Raw genomic sequence first — 17,155 nt, forward strand, 5'->3', positions numbered from 1 at the left:
CATCAGGATACACTGACCTCTCCTCTCCTCTCCTCCTAATACACAGACATCAGGATACACTGACCTCTCCTCTCCTCCTAATACACAGACATCAGGATACACTGACCTCTCCTCTCCTCTCCTCTCCTCTCCTCCTAATACACAGACATCAGGATACACTGACCTCTCCTCTCCTCTCCTCTCCTCCTAATACACAGACATCAGGATATACTGACCTCTCCTCTCCTTCTAATACACAGACATCAGGATACACTGACCTCTCCTCTCCTCTCCTCCTAATACACAGACATCAGGATATACTGACCTCTCCTCTCCTTCTAATACACAGACATCAGGATACACTGACCTCTCCTCTCCTCCTAATACACAGACATCAGGATACACTGACATCTCCTCTCCTTCTAATACACAGACATCAGGATACACTGACCTCTCCTCTCCTAATACACAGACATCAGGATACACTGACCTCTCCTCTCCCCTCCTAATACACAGACATCAGGATACACTGACCTCTCCTCTCCTCTCCTCCTAATACACAGACATCGGGATACACTGACCTCTCCTCTCCTAATACACAGACATCAGGATACACTGACCTCTCCTCTCCTCTCCTCCTAATACACAGACATCAGGTTACATTGACCTCTCCTCTCCTTCTAATACACAGACATCAGGATACACTGACCTCTCCTCTCCTTCTAATACACAGACATCAGGATACACTGACCTCTCCTCTCCTAATACACAGACATCAGGATACACTGACCTCTCCTCTCCCCTCCTAATACACAGACATCAGGATACACTGACCTCTCCTCTCCTCTCCTCCTAATACACAGACATCGGGATACACTGACCTCTCCTCTCCTAATACACAGTCATCAGGATACACTGACCTCTCCTCTCCTCCTAATACACAGACATCAGGTTACATTGACCTCTCCTCTCCTTCTAATACACAGTCATCAGGATACACTGACCTCTCCTCTCCTCCTAATACACAGACATCAGGTTACATTGACCTCTCCTCTCCTCCTAATACACAGACATCAGGTTACATTGACCTCTCCTCTCCTTCTAATACACAGACATCAGGTTACACTGACCTCTCCTCTCCTTCTAATACACAGACATCAGGATACACTGACCTCTCCTCTCCTCTCCTCTCCTTCTAATACACAGACATCAGGATACACTGACCTCTCCTATCCTCCTAATACACAGACATCAGGATACACTGACCTCTCCTATCCTCCTAATACACAGACATCAGGATACACTGACCTCTCCTCTCCTCTCCTTCTAATACACAGACATCAGGATACACTGACCTCTCCTCTCCTCTCCTAATACACAGACATCAGGATACACTGACCTCTCCTCTCCTCCTAATACACAGACATCAGGATACACTGACCTCTCCTCTCCTCTCCTCTCCTCCTAATACACAGACATCAGGATACACTGACCTCTCCTCTCCTCTCCTAATACACAGACATCAGGATACACTGACCTCTCCTCTCCTCCTATTACACAGACATCAGGATACACTGACCTCTCCTCTCCTCTCCTCTCCTTTCCTAATACACAGACATCAGGATACACTGACCTCTCCTCTCCTCTCCTCTCCTTCTAATACACAGACATCAGGATACACTGACCTCTCCTCTCCTCTCCTCTCCTTTCCTAATACACAGACATCAGGATACACTGACCTCTCCTCTCCTCCTAATACACAGACATCAGGATACACTGACCTCTCCTCTCCTCTCCTCTCCTTTCCTAATACACAGACATCAGGATACACTGACCTCTCCTCTCCTTCTAATACACAGACATCAGGATACACTGACCTCTCCTCTCCTCCTAATACACAGACATCAGGATACACTGACCTCTCCTCTCCTTCTAATACACAGAAAGTTGCTGTTTTAATACATAGACATTGGAATTCATTCAAAGCCTCTTAATTTTTCTCATAGTTTATTCAATTTTGAGAAATATAACATCTGTGTTGTACTATCTGGATAAAGCATTGCTCCAATCTGATTGGATGGCCTGCGAGTTACACAACCCTCACCCATGATTCAGAATAAAGGGGTCACATTGCACAATTTTTCCTTTTTGAAAGTTGCATGCGGTACACAATCGCGTTTAACATTACGTAACATCAGGACTCATTTCTGCTTCTGACATTTCCACTTTGCAGAAGACCGTCCTGACGTATGACAGATAGTGATAGGACAGAGGAAGTCTCCCCCCGTGACCCAGGAAGTCCTTGTGACCCGTAGAGGATGTGGGCCATCCAGGGACCATGACTTGCCTCTAGCCGGGGATGAAGGAAGCCTGGCTTATTTCTTTATCATTATTATTAGATCAGCGGGAGTAGCAATCCAATTCTACAAGGTCACCATGCCTAGAGATATTGAGGGCCTGGTTTAGAGGCGCTTCAAGGAAAACACCTTAGACTTTTTTTATTCTATACATTTTTTTTATTAATGTTTTCCATATTTCAAACAAAATTACAAAATAAAAAAAGTGTCATACGCAGCCTTTAAAGAAGAAGTAAACCCTGAGTTTAATTCCTCTTTGATTCCCTGCAAAGGTAAAGCATAATGAGCTACTATGCATCGCATTGCATCGCATTACATCGCATAGTAGCCCATTATGTGTCACTTACCTGACACAGGAGCCAGCAAAGTCACCACTGTCCCCTTGTGTACGGAGCCTCTATCTTCTTGGTGGGTCTCACTGCTCCAGCGCTGTCATTCGTCGGAGCTGCAATAACGTCACTCCCACACATGCGCACGGGAGCCACCACTCGCGGCATATCGGCGTTAACTGTGGCGCGCTCAGTGCGCCGCTATCTGCGGCGCATGCGCCATAGACAGCAGTGCCTGTCTTTCGGCAAATATCTCCTAAACCGTGCATGTTTAGGAGATATTTCATGGACCTACAGGTAAGCCTTAATCTAGGCTTACCTGTAGGTCAAAGTGGTTTGTAAGGGTTTACAACCACTTTAAGCTCATCACATAAACGTTACAATCTGATTGTACAATCTCCTTTAGATCTACCAACAACTATGTAGTGCAAACACGTTTTATGTAGTACAAGGGCCTGCCTGTCTGGATACAAAGTGATTGGCTAGATAAGGTAGGTCCTCATTCCTAGTAAATCTAAAGTTGATTTTACTTGTTCAATAAGGATGACACATCAGACGCACTCAGTTTCCATGCTAGAATAATAATGGCTTTGTACCCAAACATGGCATTATAAGGCTGAGGAATAATGTCTACATAGTGACTTTTTCATTGATTAACAATGAAAATACAGGGCTGTACACTGATATACGGAATCTTAGTAATAGAAAACTGACAGACACAATTGAAAAGTTGTCGTTTCTGTACAATAAGAACACAGAAACACTTAAGTCGCGTACACACGATCAGATTTTCCGATGGGAACTGTGTGATGACAGGCTGTTGGTGGAAAATCCGTTCGTTTGTACGCTACATTGGACAATTGTCGGATTTTCCACAAATGTTGGATGGCAGGCTTTAAAATTTTCCATGGACAAATGTGTGTTGTCGGATTTTCTGAGCGTATGTACACAAGTCCGGACAAAAGTCCAAAGTACAAACACGCATGCTCGGAAGCAAGGACGAGCCAGAAGCGGTCAGTCTTGTAAACTAGCGTTCGTAATGCAGAACATTTGTGACGTGGCAAATTATGAAATCTCAAAATGCAGCGCACATTCTCTTCTTCTTTAATAGGATAATAATGAAGCTGCTTTGCTGGTGATAATGATGGAATTTTTGCAAACACATTTTCAAAGGCTTTTTTTTTTCTAGTGATAGCAAGAATAATATTATGATGCTTGTTTTTTGTTTTTGTTTTTTTGATGCAAGTTACCACAACACCATTATCCTGTAGTTTTTAAGATCAAAGATACAACTACCGTATGTTGGTGTCCCTTATCAATTTTACATTGAATTTTTTAAAATGTAACTGCCGGCTCCCAAACTGTCATTTGACATAAAACACACAGCCAAGTATTATTCCCCACAATTTTTTTCACTGTGCATTAAAAAAAGAAAACAAATAAAATTAGACATACTAACTGCCAATAGAACCTAACTAAAAAGTGCATTCTGTGCATCCAAAAATATAGAAAACATACAAAATCAAATAATTATTCAACCAAAAAATAAAATAAAAGCCTCATCCATGTGTCCTGCTTCTTAATATAGGGGATCAACAATGCCAAGAATTGGTGAAAGCAGAGGTCCATCATCCGGAGATAATTCAGAAAATCATCCAGATTATTCTCCTGGAGCTCCCGCAGCAAAGGCATATGAAATAATTGGTCACAATTAATAACGCAACCAATTTTTGGTCCAAGAAATCCACCTCCTCCTGTTCCTGGACTGGATTTGGGTCAAAGCAATAACTCCAAGGCCAATAATAAATAACACGTTATGTCCTCCGATTCTGCAACATGGTTGGTTGACGAACGGTCGTTCAGAAACAAACTGAAAAGTGCAAAATGAAAAGTGTGAATCAACACTCACCAAACTTCTACTAACACAAAATTAGCAGAAGGAGCACAAAGGGTGGTGCCTGACAATTGAACTTCCTCTTTTTCGGCTCGTAGTACGTCTAGTACGTCATTACGTTCGTGTTTGTGTGCCGTTTGTATGCAAGACAAAATCCAGGCACACGCCTTTCAACAAAAGTCTGATGTTTTGTCTGTGAAAATCCGATTGTGCGTACAAGGCTTTCAGGCAACTTCAGCATGACTTTGAAGCAACTACAGGGAATGCCTGTGTAATCTTTTTGTAATGTCTGATCCAAATCACATCAATTAGGAGGATCCGATTTGGAGTCGACTTCCATTCAAGTCTATGGGCACAAGTCTGATAGACGTCACCTTGAAGTAGTACAGGAACCTTTTGTAAAGTCGGAGTGACTTCAGTAATGCTAATTTAAAAAAGTTCTCATTGACTAAAATGGGATTTCACATATCACGTAACTTGGGGTCTCACAAGTTGGATCCCAAGTCACAGCAGTGTCCCTGAGGCTAAAGTTGGCCATATATTAGTAGATTTTCAAACGAATGCCAGTATGAATATTCTTGCAAATACTCTCACCAGTACATTCCATGACATGTGGCATGTAATTTAAAGGTACTTCAAAAACAATTGCTTTTAACATTTTTGGAGCAAATGGACTTTCCCCAAACGATAACTACATTCACTGTTATGCCCCATACACGGTCGGATTTTCCGATGAAAATTGTGTGATTGGATCGTGTTGTTGGAAAATCCGATCGTGTGTGGGTTCCATCTGACTTTTTCACGTCAGAATTTCCGACACACAAAGTTTGAGAGCAGAATTTAAAATTTTCTGACAACAAAATCCGATTGTTTAAATTCCGATCGTGTGTAAACAATTACGACGGACAAAGTGCCACGCATGCTCAGAATAAATTACGAGACAAAAGCTATTGGCTACTGCCCTCTTTATAGTCCCGTTGTACGTGTGTTTGAGCCAACATCGGTCCGATGGATTTTGTTGTTGGGAATGTCCAACCGTGTATACAGGGCATTAGAGGATAAAGAAAAAATTTCCATACTGCTCCTTCCAGTTTTCTTGTCACCACAGTTGTAAACGAACGTCTGTTTGACCCCACTGACCATTAGAAAATCACTCAAACGTTCTTAACCACCTCAGTACTGTGCCATAGAAGAAAGACGACTACAGCGCTGCTCTCTTGTTCTGGGAGGGTGTGCATGGACGTCCTCCCAGGACTCGTCTCCCAGGTGCCCCCGGGGGCGTGCATCGGGGGCGCTCTGTAACACTTTTTTTTACACAGCTGATCACAGATTAAGGTAAAGGGCCAATCACAGTGGCCCTTTAGCATGTGGTCAGCTGTTTCTAATCAAAGCTGATCACATAAACAAACTTGCTGGTTATCGGCAGTCCTTTCTTCATGCACTGTCACTGTGAGAGGAAAGGAGAGCCAATACTCAGCAAGGCTGACAGTGCACATTTACACTAATTATCAGTGCACCGATTATCAGTGCAGCCCCATCAGTTCCGTCTATCAGTGCAGATTATCAGTTCCCAACAGTGCAGCCTCGTCAGTGCCACCTCATCAGTGCAGCTTATCAGTGCTTATCAGTGCTCCTTCATCAGTGCCCACCAATGCAGCCTTACCAGCGCCCAGTAGTGCAGCCTCACCAGCGCCCAGCAGTGCAGCCTCACCAGCGCCCAGCAGTGCAGCTTCACCAGCGCCCAGCAGTGCAGCTTCACCAGCGCCCAGCAGTGCAGCCTCATCAGTGCCACCTCATCAGTGCACATCAGTGCCCCGCTTTTTTTAGCAACGCTGTTGTGCCGCTTTTCGGTCGCTAGCGGGGCTCTGTTAAAAATGGGGGTCATAAGGTTTAAATACACTTTACAGCTCCTTTTTCTGTACATTACTTTTAATATGGCACGATCTGGTTAATCATTATTTCAAATTGTAAAAGGATAAGTGAGATGGGTTCATTCACCCCGTAGCAATGGCCTTATAGGTCAACTACACAGTTGTCTTTTTATTTTTAGGAAAAGGCTGGTGTAGCGGAGGCTAGTTTCAAGCAGACAGAATAATCAGATTTCCGGTCTGCAGGGGAGAGGTTGTCATAGTATTTTAGTAAGCAGACCAGCAATCAGCTATAACTGGCCAATTCCAAATGAAAGTGTAAGTATAGCCATAACACTTTGGGCTCATTTACACCTGCATTGGTCTGTGAAAAGTGACCTGCAGTGTAGTGGTGCTGCTGAAAGTCAGGAGGCAATACTTCTACCTCCCGAATGCCTGTGTTTGTTCTCTTTTTCTTCTGCAGTGGTAATGCCTTTCTTTTCAATGGGAAAACTGTGCCACATCAGTTAACTTAGCGCTTTGCTTGCAGTTACAGCATAGCCCCATGCACTTGAATAGGTCACATTCAGTGGTGATACTGCCCACTGAATGTGACGGAGGGTTGGAAGACCATAATAATGCAGCTCAGCCACCTATTTTTGCTGCCCCCCAGCTGCAAGAGTAAATGTAGGCTTTGACTAGAGTGGGAAAGGCTTTTAAAACCCTGTCAGTTTTTTTTTTTTTTACTGTCTGTGTACCACTTAGGGAAATTTCTCTTTACTTTCTAACCCAGGGATAGGAACAGGAAGTAAGGTGGGTAAGAATGTGCAGGTGAGGGGTGTGGAGTGTACAGCGGTGAGTAGTATGCGCAGGATGGTGTCAGTAGGGCAGTGGACGTGTCAGTAGTTCTTTATTTATTTTTATTTTTTTGTACAATTTTATTTAAGTATTTTTTACATTTTTTTAATTTTTTTTGTTTTTCACAATGATTGGGGGTGGGGGTGGGGATAGTGGACAGTGTCAGTAGAGCAGTGTGTCAGTAGTTTTTTGTTTTTATTATTTTAGTTTATTAATATTTTATTTTAGTTTTAGTTTAGTTTAGTCTATTATTTTTTACAATTTTGTTATTTAAATATTTATTTAAAAAAAAAAAAAATTCACAGTGCTTCTGGGGAACTGGTGGGGAGTATGTGTTGGTGATGGTATCAGTAGGGCAGTGGATGGTGTCAGTAGTTTTTATTTTTATATATTTTTTTTACAATTGAATTTTTTTTAATGCTTTTTGGGGAGGAAGGGGTTGGTAGATTTTTTTTTATCAACCCTGTGGGGGGGGGGGGGGGCGGCTTTGGTGAGATATCCAAGGTCTAAACAGAACCCTGAGATCTTCTGTTTGAGACATAGAAAGGCTGAGGACACAGATTCCCCAATCCCTTGCTCAGCATTGAAGATGAATGGACAGGAGGCAGCGGCTCCTGTCCATTCCTAAACTGAGCAGAGTATTTTCACAGGACACAGGAGCGATCTCACTCACTGTGTCCAATTCAGAAAAGGAAGAGGCCGGTAAACGATCGGTCCCTTCCTCCGCTCTCCATCCTAACAGATCCCCACAGCCAGTGGGAGAGGAGGGAAACCGTCTGTGGGGGATGAGGGAGGGTGGAGGAGGAGGATACAGGGAACAGTCAGGGATGATTGGTGCAGCAGGAGGGACAGCTGTGATCGCTGATCTCCCTGTATAGTTTTTTAGCCATCTGCCACTGGAGGGAGAGAAGGAGAAGTGGAAGTCAGCTATACAAGGAGGAGATCGGTGTTCATGGCTGTCCCTCCTGCTGCACTGATCATCCCTGACTGTGAACCAGGGGACCATCCAGGATCAGCCCCGCAGCCAGGATATTGGGCAGCACTTTCGGGTGTCCGGGAGCCACCCCCGAAATTCGGTAGGCTCCTGCACCTCGCGGGAGACTTGGGTTGTCCGAGTGTGCCCATTCGAAGCTTTCCTCTTACCTCTTGTTCAGGCGATAACTGAAATTTTGACTTCCTCTGACTTTTTTCCCTGGTGATAATGGTCACCAGTACAAATATAGTGGTGAATCTCTCTCCCTCTCTCTCAGTGGAGACACAGAAAGCAATAAAAACCTGACAGAGGGTCTATCCCTTCCCCACTCTATACAAAGTACAATAAAGGTTTTCTCTAGACCAGTGGTCTCCAAACTGTGGCTTGGGGGCCAGATAAGGCCCTTTGCTTACTTTTACCAAGCCCCTGGGGCACCATTTCATCCACTGATACCAACAATAGGGCATAATTCTCCTCCACTGAGGAGAGGGGCACAATTCCTCTCAATGACACCAATGATGGGGCAAAATTCCTCCCACTGACACCAACGATGGGGCAGAACTCCTTGCACTGACACCAACGTGGGGGGGGACACACAATTCCTCTCAATGACACCAATACTTGGGCTCAATGACACCAACAATGGGGCATTGTTTTTATTCACCGACATCAGGACCTTTTCTACTCCCAATGGTCACAGTCTGGCCCCCATTAAAGTCTGAAGGGCAATAAAAAGGGATCCTGTTTAGAAAGTTGTAGCCCGCTGCACTAGATATACAATTGAAGTGTTCAGTCTGCTGTTGGTTGGGGGCATTTTATACAATCTGATGAAGATGTTTGGCCCATAGCTACAGCTAGGTTTTATAAAATGAATGAGCATGTTGGTTCATCCAAGTTGTCAAGAGAAAAAGAGGAGGAGTAAGATAACATGAATGTTCATTTGAAGTGGCACCCTTCCCAGGCGATTTCACAAGCCAGGCCCTTGCATTACTACCTTCAGGTCTTATCTAATATGCACTTTGTACGGAATCCACCCAAAACAGCCTTTTTCCTGGAAGAAATCATCAGTTTACATAAGGGAACAATATTCATATATTGCTGTTATTATATCTAATCATTCCAGTATCACAAAGGCCCCAGGACAGGAGCTGAGTAATTGCTGCATTTAGCAATCAGTTGTTGAGGCCTAGCTGAGCAAAATGCAGCCATCTCCACACAAAGGGCGATAATTCTGGTGACAGTCTGTTGATTTTGTAGAAGTTTGCTAAACCAGTACCTTCGGTGAGGTCACCTCTTCCTGTCAGGCTACATTCTTTTAGCTGAGAACTTTTCATAAAATGTGACGAGAGACTGCGTGTGTGTACACTGTGACGCCACTTTCTGAGGTGAGGTGGTTTATTGGTGTAGCTTCTTACAGTCAATATATCAGCACAGACTTTGCCTTATACTTCTGTGTACAAATGGGCTGCGTTTTTCTCTGAATGTGGCTTTGAAATTGTCACTTGCCGACTGCCTAACTGGCAAAATACATCATTACTTTGACGTTTAATACCCAAGTTATTGCCTGCAGCTAGGTGCCATAACACCGGTATTCATTTTTCCCCTCAGGCCTGGACTTTCTGCTACAAGTGGTCTGAGCGGCAGATTCGCTGCTCGATTGCTTTTAGAAGAGCGAGAGGGGTCTCCTAAAGCACCCCCCCCCCATTACCAAATTTCAGTGGTTTACCTGGATGATTGGTAGCTCCAGGTACCGATCAAGCGCTGGCGGTGGCTGGGCACATAGATACGTGAAGGAAAGATGGCCTCCACTCTTTTCTAGGCCTAGGAGGACTAAAGCTAATTTTAGAGGGGGACCAGAACATCTGTCAAGTTTTTAAAAACTGTCTGTGCCCCCGTTTGAGAGATTCACCCTCTTGTATCATGATTATCATTGAAGGTGAACGTAAAGGAGAATCCTAAAGTTTGGGCTGCACCCAGAACAGGAATATAGGGGGGAAATCTTCCAGTGGGGACACTAGTCTGGGATGTCCTCTCACTTCCTGTTTTGGCTATGGGACAGGAAGTGAAGGGAAATCTCACCAACGGGACATAGATGGAAAATAAAAACCTAACAGTGGTTATAACTTTCCCTTACTCCATTCCAAAATGAAAAAAGTTTTGCTTTTAGTACTAGTGCAAGGCGTTTCAGCGCCTGCCAAACTTCTCTGAACCACTGCGTCATTCAGACCTGGGTTCATCAGTCAAAGCACTGTGCCAACCTCACTGTTGGATTGGCCTGCAGTAAATCATTCATTTTAATGACTATGGTTGTATAAGAGCTAAAAGAGCACAGAGGTCTAAATGCTATTTTGTACTACATGTTTCACAGATGGCATGGTGCATAGACACTGGATGACATTAGAGTGTCAGTCCCCCATGTCAATAGGAAAGCACATGACAACAAGAATGGGTAAGAAAATTGTGCCTGATCACTGCTGGTTTCCTGGACACAAGGGCCATCTCCCCCTTCCGCCTCATGCTACTAGAGCGCTCCTGTTTAGGGGGCACACTGGCCCATAGAACTTTGTAAAGAAGTCAATTTGTGCATTCTTGTCCAATTGTTCTCTAATGTCTACATCCAGATTTAGCTCCACCATTCTGCTTTATTCTCCCCCTCAAGCATAATACCGCTCCATTACACATGTGAAGGAAGTTTGTGAATTGTTGCTGAAGGCCACACGAGGGAGGAAAGTTCATACATAAGCCGGTTAGTAAGGTGATGCAATGTTCTGCAGAAACAAGTTACATCACTAGCCTCAATGAGATCACTTATTCCTGCCAAGCTGCATTCTTCTCGGCACTGCTTGTTATGGCTGTCCTCTCACTACAGTTTATGACTTTTATTTCAGTCAAAGGGAATAAATATGTAATATAACTATGTTTAGATGGACAATAAAGGAAAATCTGGCTGCATTGCCCATAACAACGAATCACCTTTTCCGTTTCATGTTTCCAGAGAAGGCTAGAAAAAGTAACAGCAGGTGAGATCGATGCACTAAAATCTCTCGGTTTTGTGAGTGTGTGTAGCAGGCACTAAATGGTTTGTCTCATCCATGTAAACTGATGCATTCTGCTGGAGAGATTGTTGTTTTTCAGAAGCACAGACTTGCTGGCTGGATCGCCAGATGAAAATAGACAAAAGAAAGCCTAAAAAATTAAAGTAATACACCCATCACATCTAAGAATTGGTAAGCTGTAATATAAATGTTTGCTTCCATTATTAGTGTAAGAACGTTTCCTGGAGGATGAAACTGCATTAAATGCAATGGCTAGATGTCATGTGGATAAACTCAAAAATACATTTTTCTCTTCAAAAAATCTCACAACATTTGTGATCAGTAGCACAGTACCCCCACTACATTGAATTGCAATTTTGACCTCTTGCTTCTGTCTCTCTCTTGGGTCCTGTTCAAACTGGCATTAGAAACGGGCAGGGCTTTTTTTTTTCAGCTGGAACTTGGTGGAACTTGGTTCCACCACCCCTGGTTCAGGCAGCACACCCCTGAACTCTGCACTACGTACATAGCACACCCCACAACTCTGCATGTAGCGCATCCTTAAACTCTGTACTATGTACCAAGTGCACCCAAGAACTCTATACATAGTGCACCCCTGGGGAGGGGGGTTTTGGGGGTTGTGGTTGAGTTCCTTCACCTATTTTCTGAGAAAAAAAGCCCTGAAAACAGGTGTTTGCAGCACATTTTTGCCACTCCCCAAAGGCCTGGCACAGCAGCCAACAATGGATAATATGGACAGTGGACAGAGCTGTTCACATTTGAAAATCATGTAGCTTTGCATGGCTTTGCATTGCTGTGCGGCAAAAATACAAGTCGAGTCTGGGAAGAGTTGAAGCTTGTCACTCCTTCCATTCAAGTATATGGTAACATGCTGTAAGGCTCCATGCACACTGCCTTAAAAAACGCCGCTTCTACATTTATAAATGGCCACTCGGAACTGCAACTCTCCTGGCTGGTTATTTCAAGTGGATGTAAAGCTTAAAGGTATTTCCCTTAGAGTTAGGGTTAATGCATGGGTGCCCCCATGAAAAGCGTTGCAGTAAGTATAAGCATGTTTGTTTTTTTAATCAAACGTTTACAACCACTTTAACTACAATGGCTGGTCAGGAGGTGGTTAATTTAACGGGATAATTTTTCTTTTCAGAGTAATCCTTACTTAAATTGGCCATAGATGGATCAAAAGTCTAATGGGACTGGCTGAATTTTGATCCATGTATGTCCATTCCCGCTCTACAGAAGTCGATCCAATGATCAACTTCTAACAGGAATGTTGGAAAACCTTTGTTGATTAGTGGCTGAGGCAATGTGCTGCAGCCGCTGATCAGTGTATCCTAACAGCAGTCCAACAGTTAGGGTCCTTTCGCACAGGATGGATCCATGATGATCCGCCCCATGAACATACGCTTGCAGGATACCCACTGAGCAGGAAGATGACAGGTCCGTCTCTGCGCACTGTGCAGTGACGGACCTGTCAAAGCGGCACTCTCCCCTATGGGAGAGTCCGTCGTCACCCGATCCGATCCTCAGACGGATGGAAAAGTAGGTTTTTCCTCCATCACACTTTTTCGGATCGGAGGTCGGATGTCAGAGGACATGTCACTGAGGTCTATGGAGCATCCGTTCAGGTCCGCCTAAAAAACTGACAGGTAGACCTGAACGGATCGTGAAAGAGGCCTTAGAATACAGTGGCACAGTGGGGAGGATTCCTCCATCCACCTCCCCTGGGTGGATGGGGGAATCCAATCTTTTCTTTTCAATCAGCCTGCTGGCTAATTGAAAAAACAAATAAATAAATAAAACAGATTGTCTATAGCCAGGCTTAAACTATGCTAAAGGAAATAACTGCATTATTATTATGCAAGATTTATATATTGCCAACAGTTTGCGCAGTGCTTTGCAATGTAGAGGGGGGACAGTACAATGACAATATAATTCAATACAGAAGAAATAGGAAGGCCCTGCTCATGGAGCTTACAATCTAAAGGGGGGTGAGGGGGTACAAAAAGGTAATTGCTGTGGGGGATGATCTGATGGAGGTGACTCGGTACAGACTTCCCTGAATAAGGGTCCTTTCACATGGGCTTTCTGCCTGGCGGACTACATTTTGCACAGGGCGGGATCGCTCTGCTGATCCCCGATGAGCAGGCGGAAGACAGGTCTCTCTCCGCTCACTGTGCAGAAAAGGACCTGTCAGACCACCGCTCTGCTCTATGGGGAGATCGGATAAAAATGGAACGCCTGTCCATTTTCAAACAAGCCCATTCGATCTGATCCGCCAGACGGATGGGAAATAGGTTCTCCATCCCTCTGGATTTCACGCACAGAATCGGATTGGATAGTGACGGGTGTCAGCGGACCTGCTACTGCTGACATCCTCCTCCCAATAGGGCTGAATCAAGCATCTGATGAGGTCCGCCTGAAAAACTGACAGGTGAATCTGATGTGAAAGGGGCCTAAGTGAGGTTTCAGGGACTGCAGACAGGGTAGGGGCTGACCAGACATACTGGGGCAGGGAGTTCCAGAGGATGGGAGAGGCTCTGTAGAAGTCCTGGAGGCGAGTATGGGAGCAGGTAACAAGGGAGCTAGAGTGCTGTCAACCATGGCAATTAGTCAGAGTTATAATAGTCAGCAGAAACTGAATTATGACTAGCTGAGAGGGGGCTACTGTAATCTGTGCAATGCTCCTTGGCTCAATAGATAAGTCTTATTTACTAAAGCAGTGAGGCTGTGGTACGGCCTGACTTCATCCAAACAACTAGACTTCACCTTTGCACAGTCTGGGACTGAAGGAATCACATATCATGGTAAGCCTCTTTAAATAAGTGGCATTTTGTTGTCTTCTTTTTAGCTAGGGACTTTCCATGAAGCAATACAGATTAAGGGGGCCTATCAAGGAGGGGCCCCTTGAGCTTAGCTAGGGAGATTTGATTGTGTATGAGCAGGCTGCAAGAGTCCAAGGATTGCACAATTTCAAGAGTAGAGTCTAGTAGGGGAAGGGGGGGGGGGGGTGCTGAAGTCAGCTATTCTTACTTGTTGTGGACAAAGACAAGCCTATACATTAACCCTAACCTGATAATAAGAGCCAGCAGTTCAGTACGACTTAACCCATCACCCGCTGATCGAGGCTGTATGTGTATAAACTATCCAGCTAGTCCCGGCTTGTTGCCGGTTTCCAGTTCTGACCTCAAACTTCCCCTTTTTTTCATTTTCCATTAAGATCTTATCATTGTTTGCGTTTTATAAGGGCTCTTGGACGCCACACATTATTAAGAATGCAAAGGATGTTCCGGGGTTCACTGGCACAGTCATTTCTCCCTGAAAGCTGTTTTAAAATCTCAGTCTCTTTTATGCCCCTTCCCAAGAACGCTCTGCCTTGTGGAGCAATGTGTCGCAGTCAATAGCATCCAATCAGAGTTCAGCTTTCACAGATCTGACAATGGTAAACTGAACTGTGATTGGCTGCTATGCGTTCTTGCACTTTGCACAACCTCGCTGATGTTTGCTCTCCTTTATTTATCAGGCCGGTGTTGACTGATTAACCCTCTTCGGGCCAAGGTGTAATTTGAGGCTGCCATGTTGAGCCTGCTGGGTGTGTGTATTATTAGATACAGACTGGTGCCCTTGTTTTCCTTTGACTGCGTTGAGCTGAATGACTAAGCAAAAGCTGCGTATTGTGTTCCTCCTGCCTGTGCCCCCCCCACCCTCTTTTCTCAGCACCCCAATGCACTAAGTCAAGAAGGATGGCTTGTAGGGTGCCCTACCATCCTAGACCACCTTGATTTTTTTTCAAACTCGCAAGCTTCTTCCCTTTTTAGGCTTTCAAACCAGCATGGACAACCATCTGTAGCAAAGATATTTTCCAACATTCTGAAAAATCTATTTTGCAATTACATTAACCTCATATGATGTAAGAGATCATTACTCAAACTGATTGTTGAAAATGGTGCTGAAAATGGTGGTGTGGTGTTGGACAGACTTCTTCCTTTCAAATGCTGAGGACCAACAGTCTGTCCATCTCGGGATTTGGAATTACTCCATAGAAGGAGAATTACAGTTTGGCCAGTCCACTTTGGCCATCTACAGAAGTTATGTACCCACCAATATTTTCATGAGACACTTTGTTGCTGAGAAAGTAAATAGGAAATTATTCAAGGTACACATTAGATGGCCATTAAAGCCGTCCAATACATCAAATTCCGAAAGGACTTTCTTTTGAAAATCGTAACTAAGAATTTTTCGTTCAAATCTTGCACCATTAGTGCAATGCCCAATTTCTGTGCACCCATCTAATTTGAAAGCATGTTAGAAATGTTTTTAAAAACACATGAATTTCTAATCACTGATGGGAGAATTGTGGGAAAAATATAATCGAAAAAGAAAGGCACATTAGCTCTGACGTGGAAAGAAAAGAAGCTTCCCAGCCAAAAAAAATATTTTCTGTAGCAACATGAGGTGAAATTGATGGCTTGGTTGGTCGAAATTCAAAAATGTTGGCACCATCAGATCGCAAAAGGCACGAGATTTCTGATTTTCAAAATGTGATCCATGTATGGCCTGCATAATAGAGCAGAAGAATTAAACATGTAGAAAAAAGGAGGAGGATGCATTGCCGACTGTCAGGGCCACTGCCTAGGACCAAAGTTTCCAAAGACAAATTTTCAGTAGCCAAGACTTTAGCTAGAGATCAGAGACCCCCAACCATTGTACAACACAGTCTAACCATAATGGCGTCTCCTATTTTCATAAAATCCAAGCAGCTTAGGTGTTCTCCCCAAGATCACCCCCAAAACAAAAAAGTTGCCTTCCAATGGCTTTGGCTGCCCACAGATGTCTCGGGTGTGAAAATACTGTTCCGTATGGAGTCATCTTTACATAACCCGATTGTACACAACCGTCTCCTCGGCAGCCACGCACTCTGCACCAACACAAGCTGCGCAGGGCCAACTGGGAGACGCACATACACACAACGAGGCGGTAGTGAGCGTTACGACTCTCTGCCTTACCTCAGCAGCTGAATGCTGTCTGCGCTGGAGCCCACCAGGACATAGACTGTATGCTGTGGGGGGCTGCGTACTGTGGGGTCCTCACAGCCTATATCATGAGACATCTCTAGGGAGTTGCCGTAAACGGTGGACCCCAGGTAGTCCACCACTGTTGACTCGTTCGCTCTTCAACCGTGGTCACCTGTTTTGCCGCAGCAAGTTTTCTGCTCGCCCCTGGCCTCCCCCTGTTTGGCCTGTAGACTGGTACTTTTGTCGCTGGGTTGTGTAGCTCAGCTCAGTGTCTTCAGCTTAGTTCATACTGTACTTCCCATAACTAGGACAGAGCAAAACAAGATCCCCCCTCCCCTTCTGTCCTTCCTCTGAGTCTGCCTCCCCTCCCTCACTTTCCTCTCTCCCTCTGCACTTTCACCCTTTCAATCCTGGATCAAGACACACTGGTTGCCTCTCCTTCCAGCAGCCTGGCGTGGCGAGAGTTAAGTGATGACTCACAGACAAGGGAAATTCCGCAGCCAGCATGGGCTGACAGAAGGACAATGGTACAGCCAATGAAAGGCCAGCTCAGGTGGAACGTCATCGATTAACCCTGTGCTGACCGGCGGTGGGCCATATACAAAGGCAGCAGTGTAAACATACACCTACACACATTGCATAATAAATCCAGGCCTTGAGCTAAGTATAGGGGATACATTGCGCATTTTTTCCCATATTTTCAGGATTTTAGATGCCGATAATTGTGATACCAGGCTAGCAAGTTTCTACTATCATTCCATTTCTCACTGTACTATACAACTCCTTGGATGCAACACAGCTGTTTTAGTTTTTGATTATTGGGGTGTGCGGAGCGAACACCAAGATCGAT

The 17,155-nt window shown here is 44.5% G+C and overlaps 1 protein-coding gene across 3 annotated transcripts in view; it reads right to left on the bottom strand.

Annotated features, from left to right (window-relative positions):
* The window catches only part of LOC143941207 (transcription factor E3-like), a 62,687-nt gene extending 46,019 nt beyond the window's left edge, over positions 1-16,668 (bottom strand). The window contains exon 1 of one of the 3 annotated variants that reach the window (XM_077463245.1): positions 16,297-16,668. In XM_077463245.1, the coding sequence (XP_077319371.1) occupies positions 16,297-16,400 (104 nt within the window). In that variant the 5' untranslated portion in view covers positions 16,401-16,668. Of the gene's footprint in view, positions 1-15,190; positions 16,207-16,296 lie in introns of those variants that run through there. The other 2 variants (XM_077463247.1, XM_077463246.1) reach the window with 2 other exon arrangements.
* Between the last annotated feature and the right edge of the window lie 487 nt (positions 16,669-17,155).

The sequence above is a fragment of the Lithobates pipiens genome, unplaced genomic scaffold (genome assembly GCF_037356315.1).
Source record: "Lithobates pipiens isolate NorthernLeopardFrog02 unplaced genomic scaffold, aLitPip1_a1.2 Scaffold_3, whole genome shotgun sequence".
NCBI classification, from domain to species: Eukaryota; Metazoa; Chordata; class Amphibia; order Anura; family Ranidae; genus Lithobates; species Lithobates pipiens.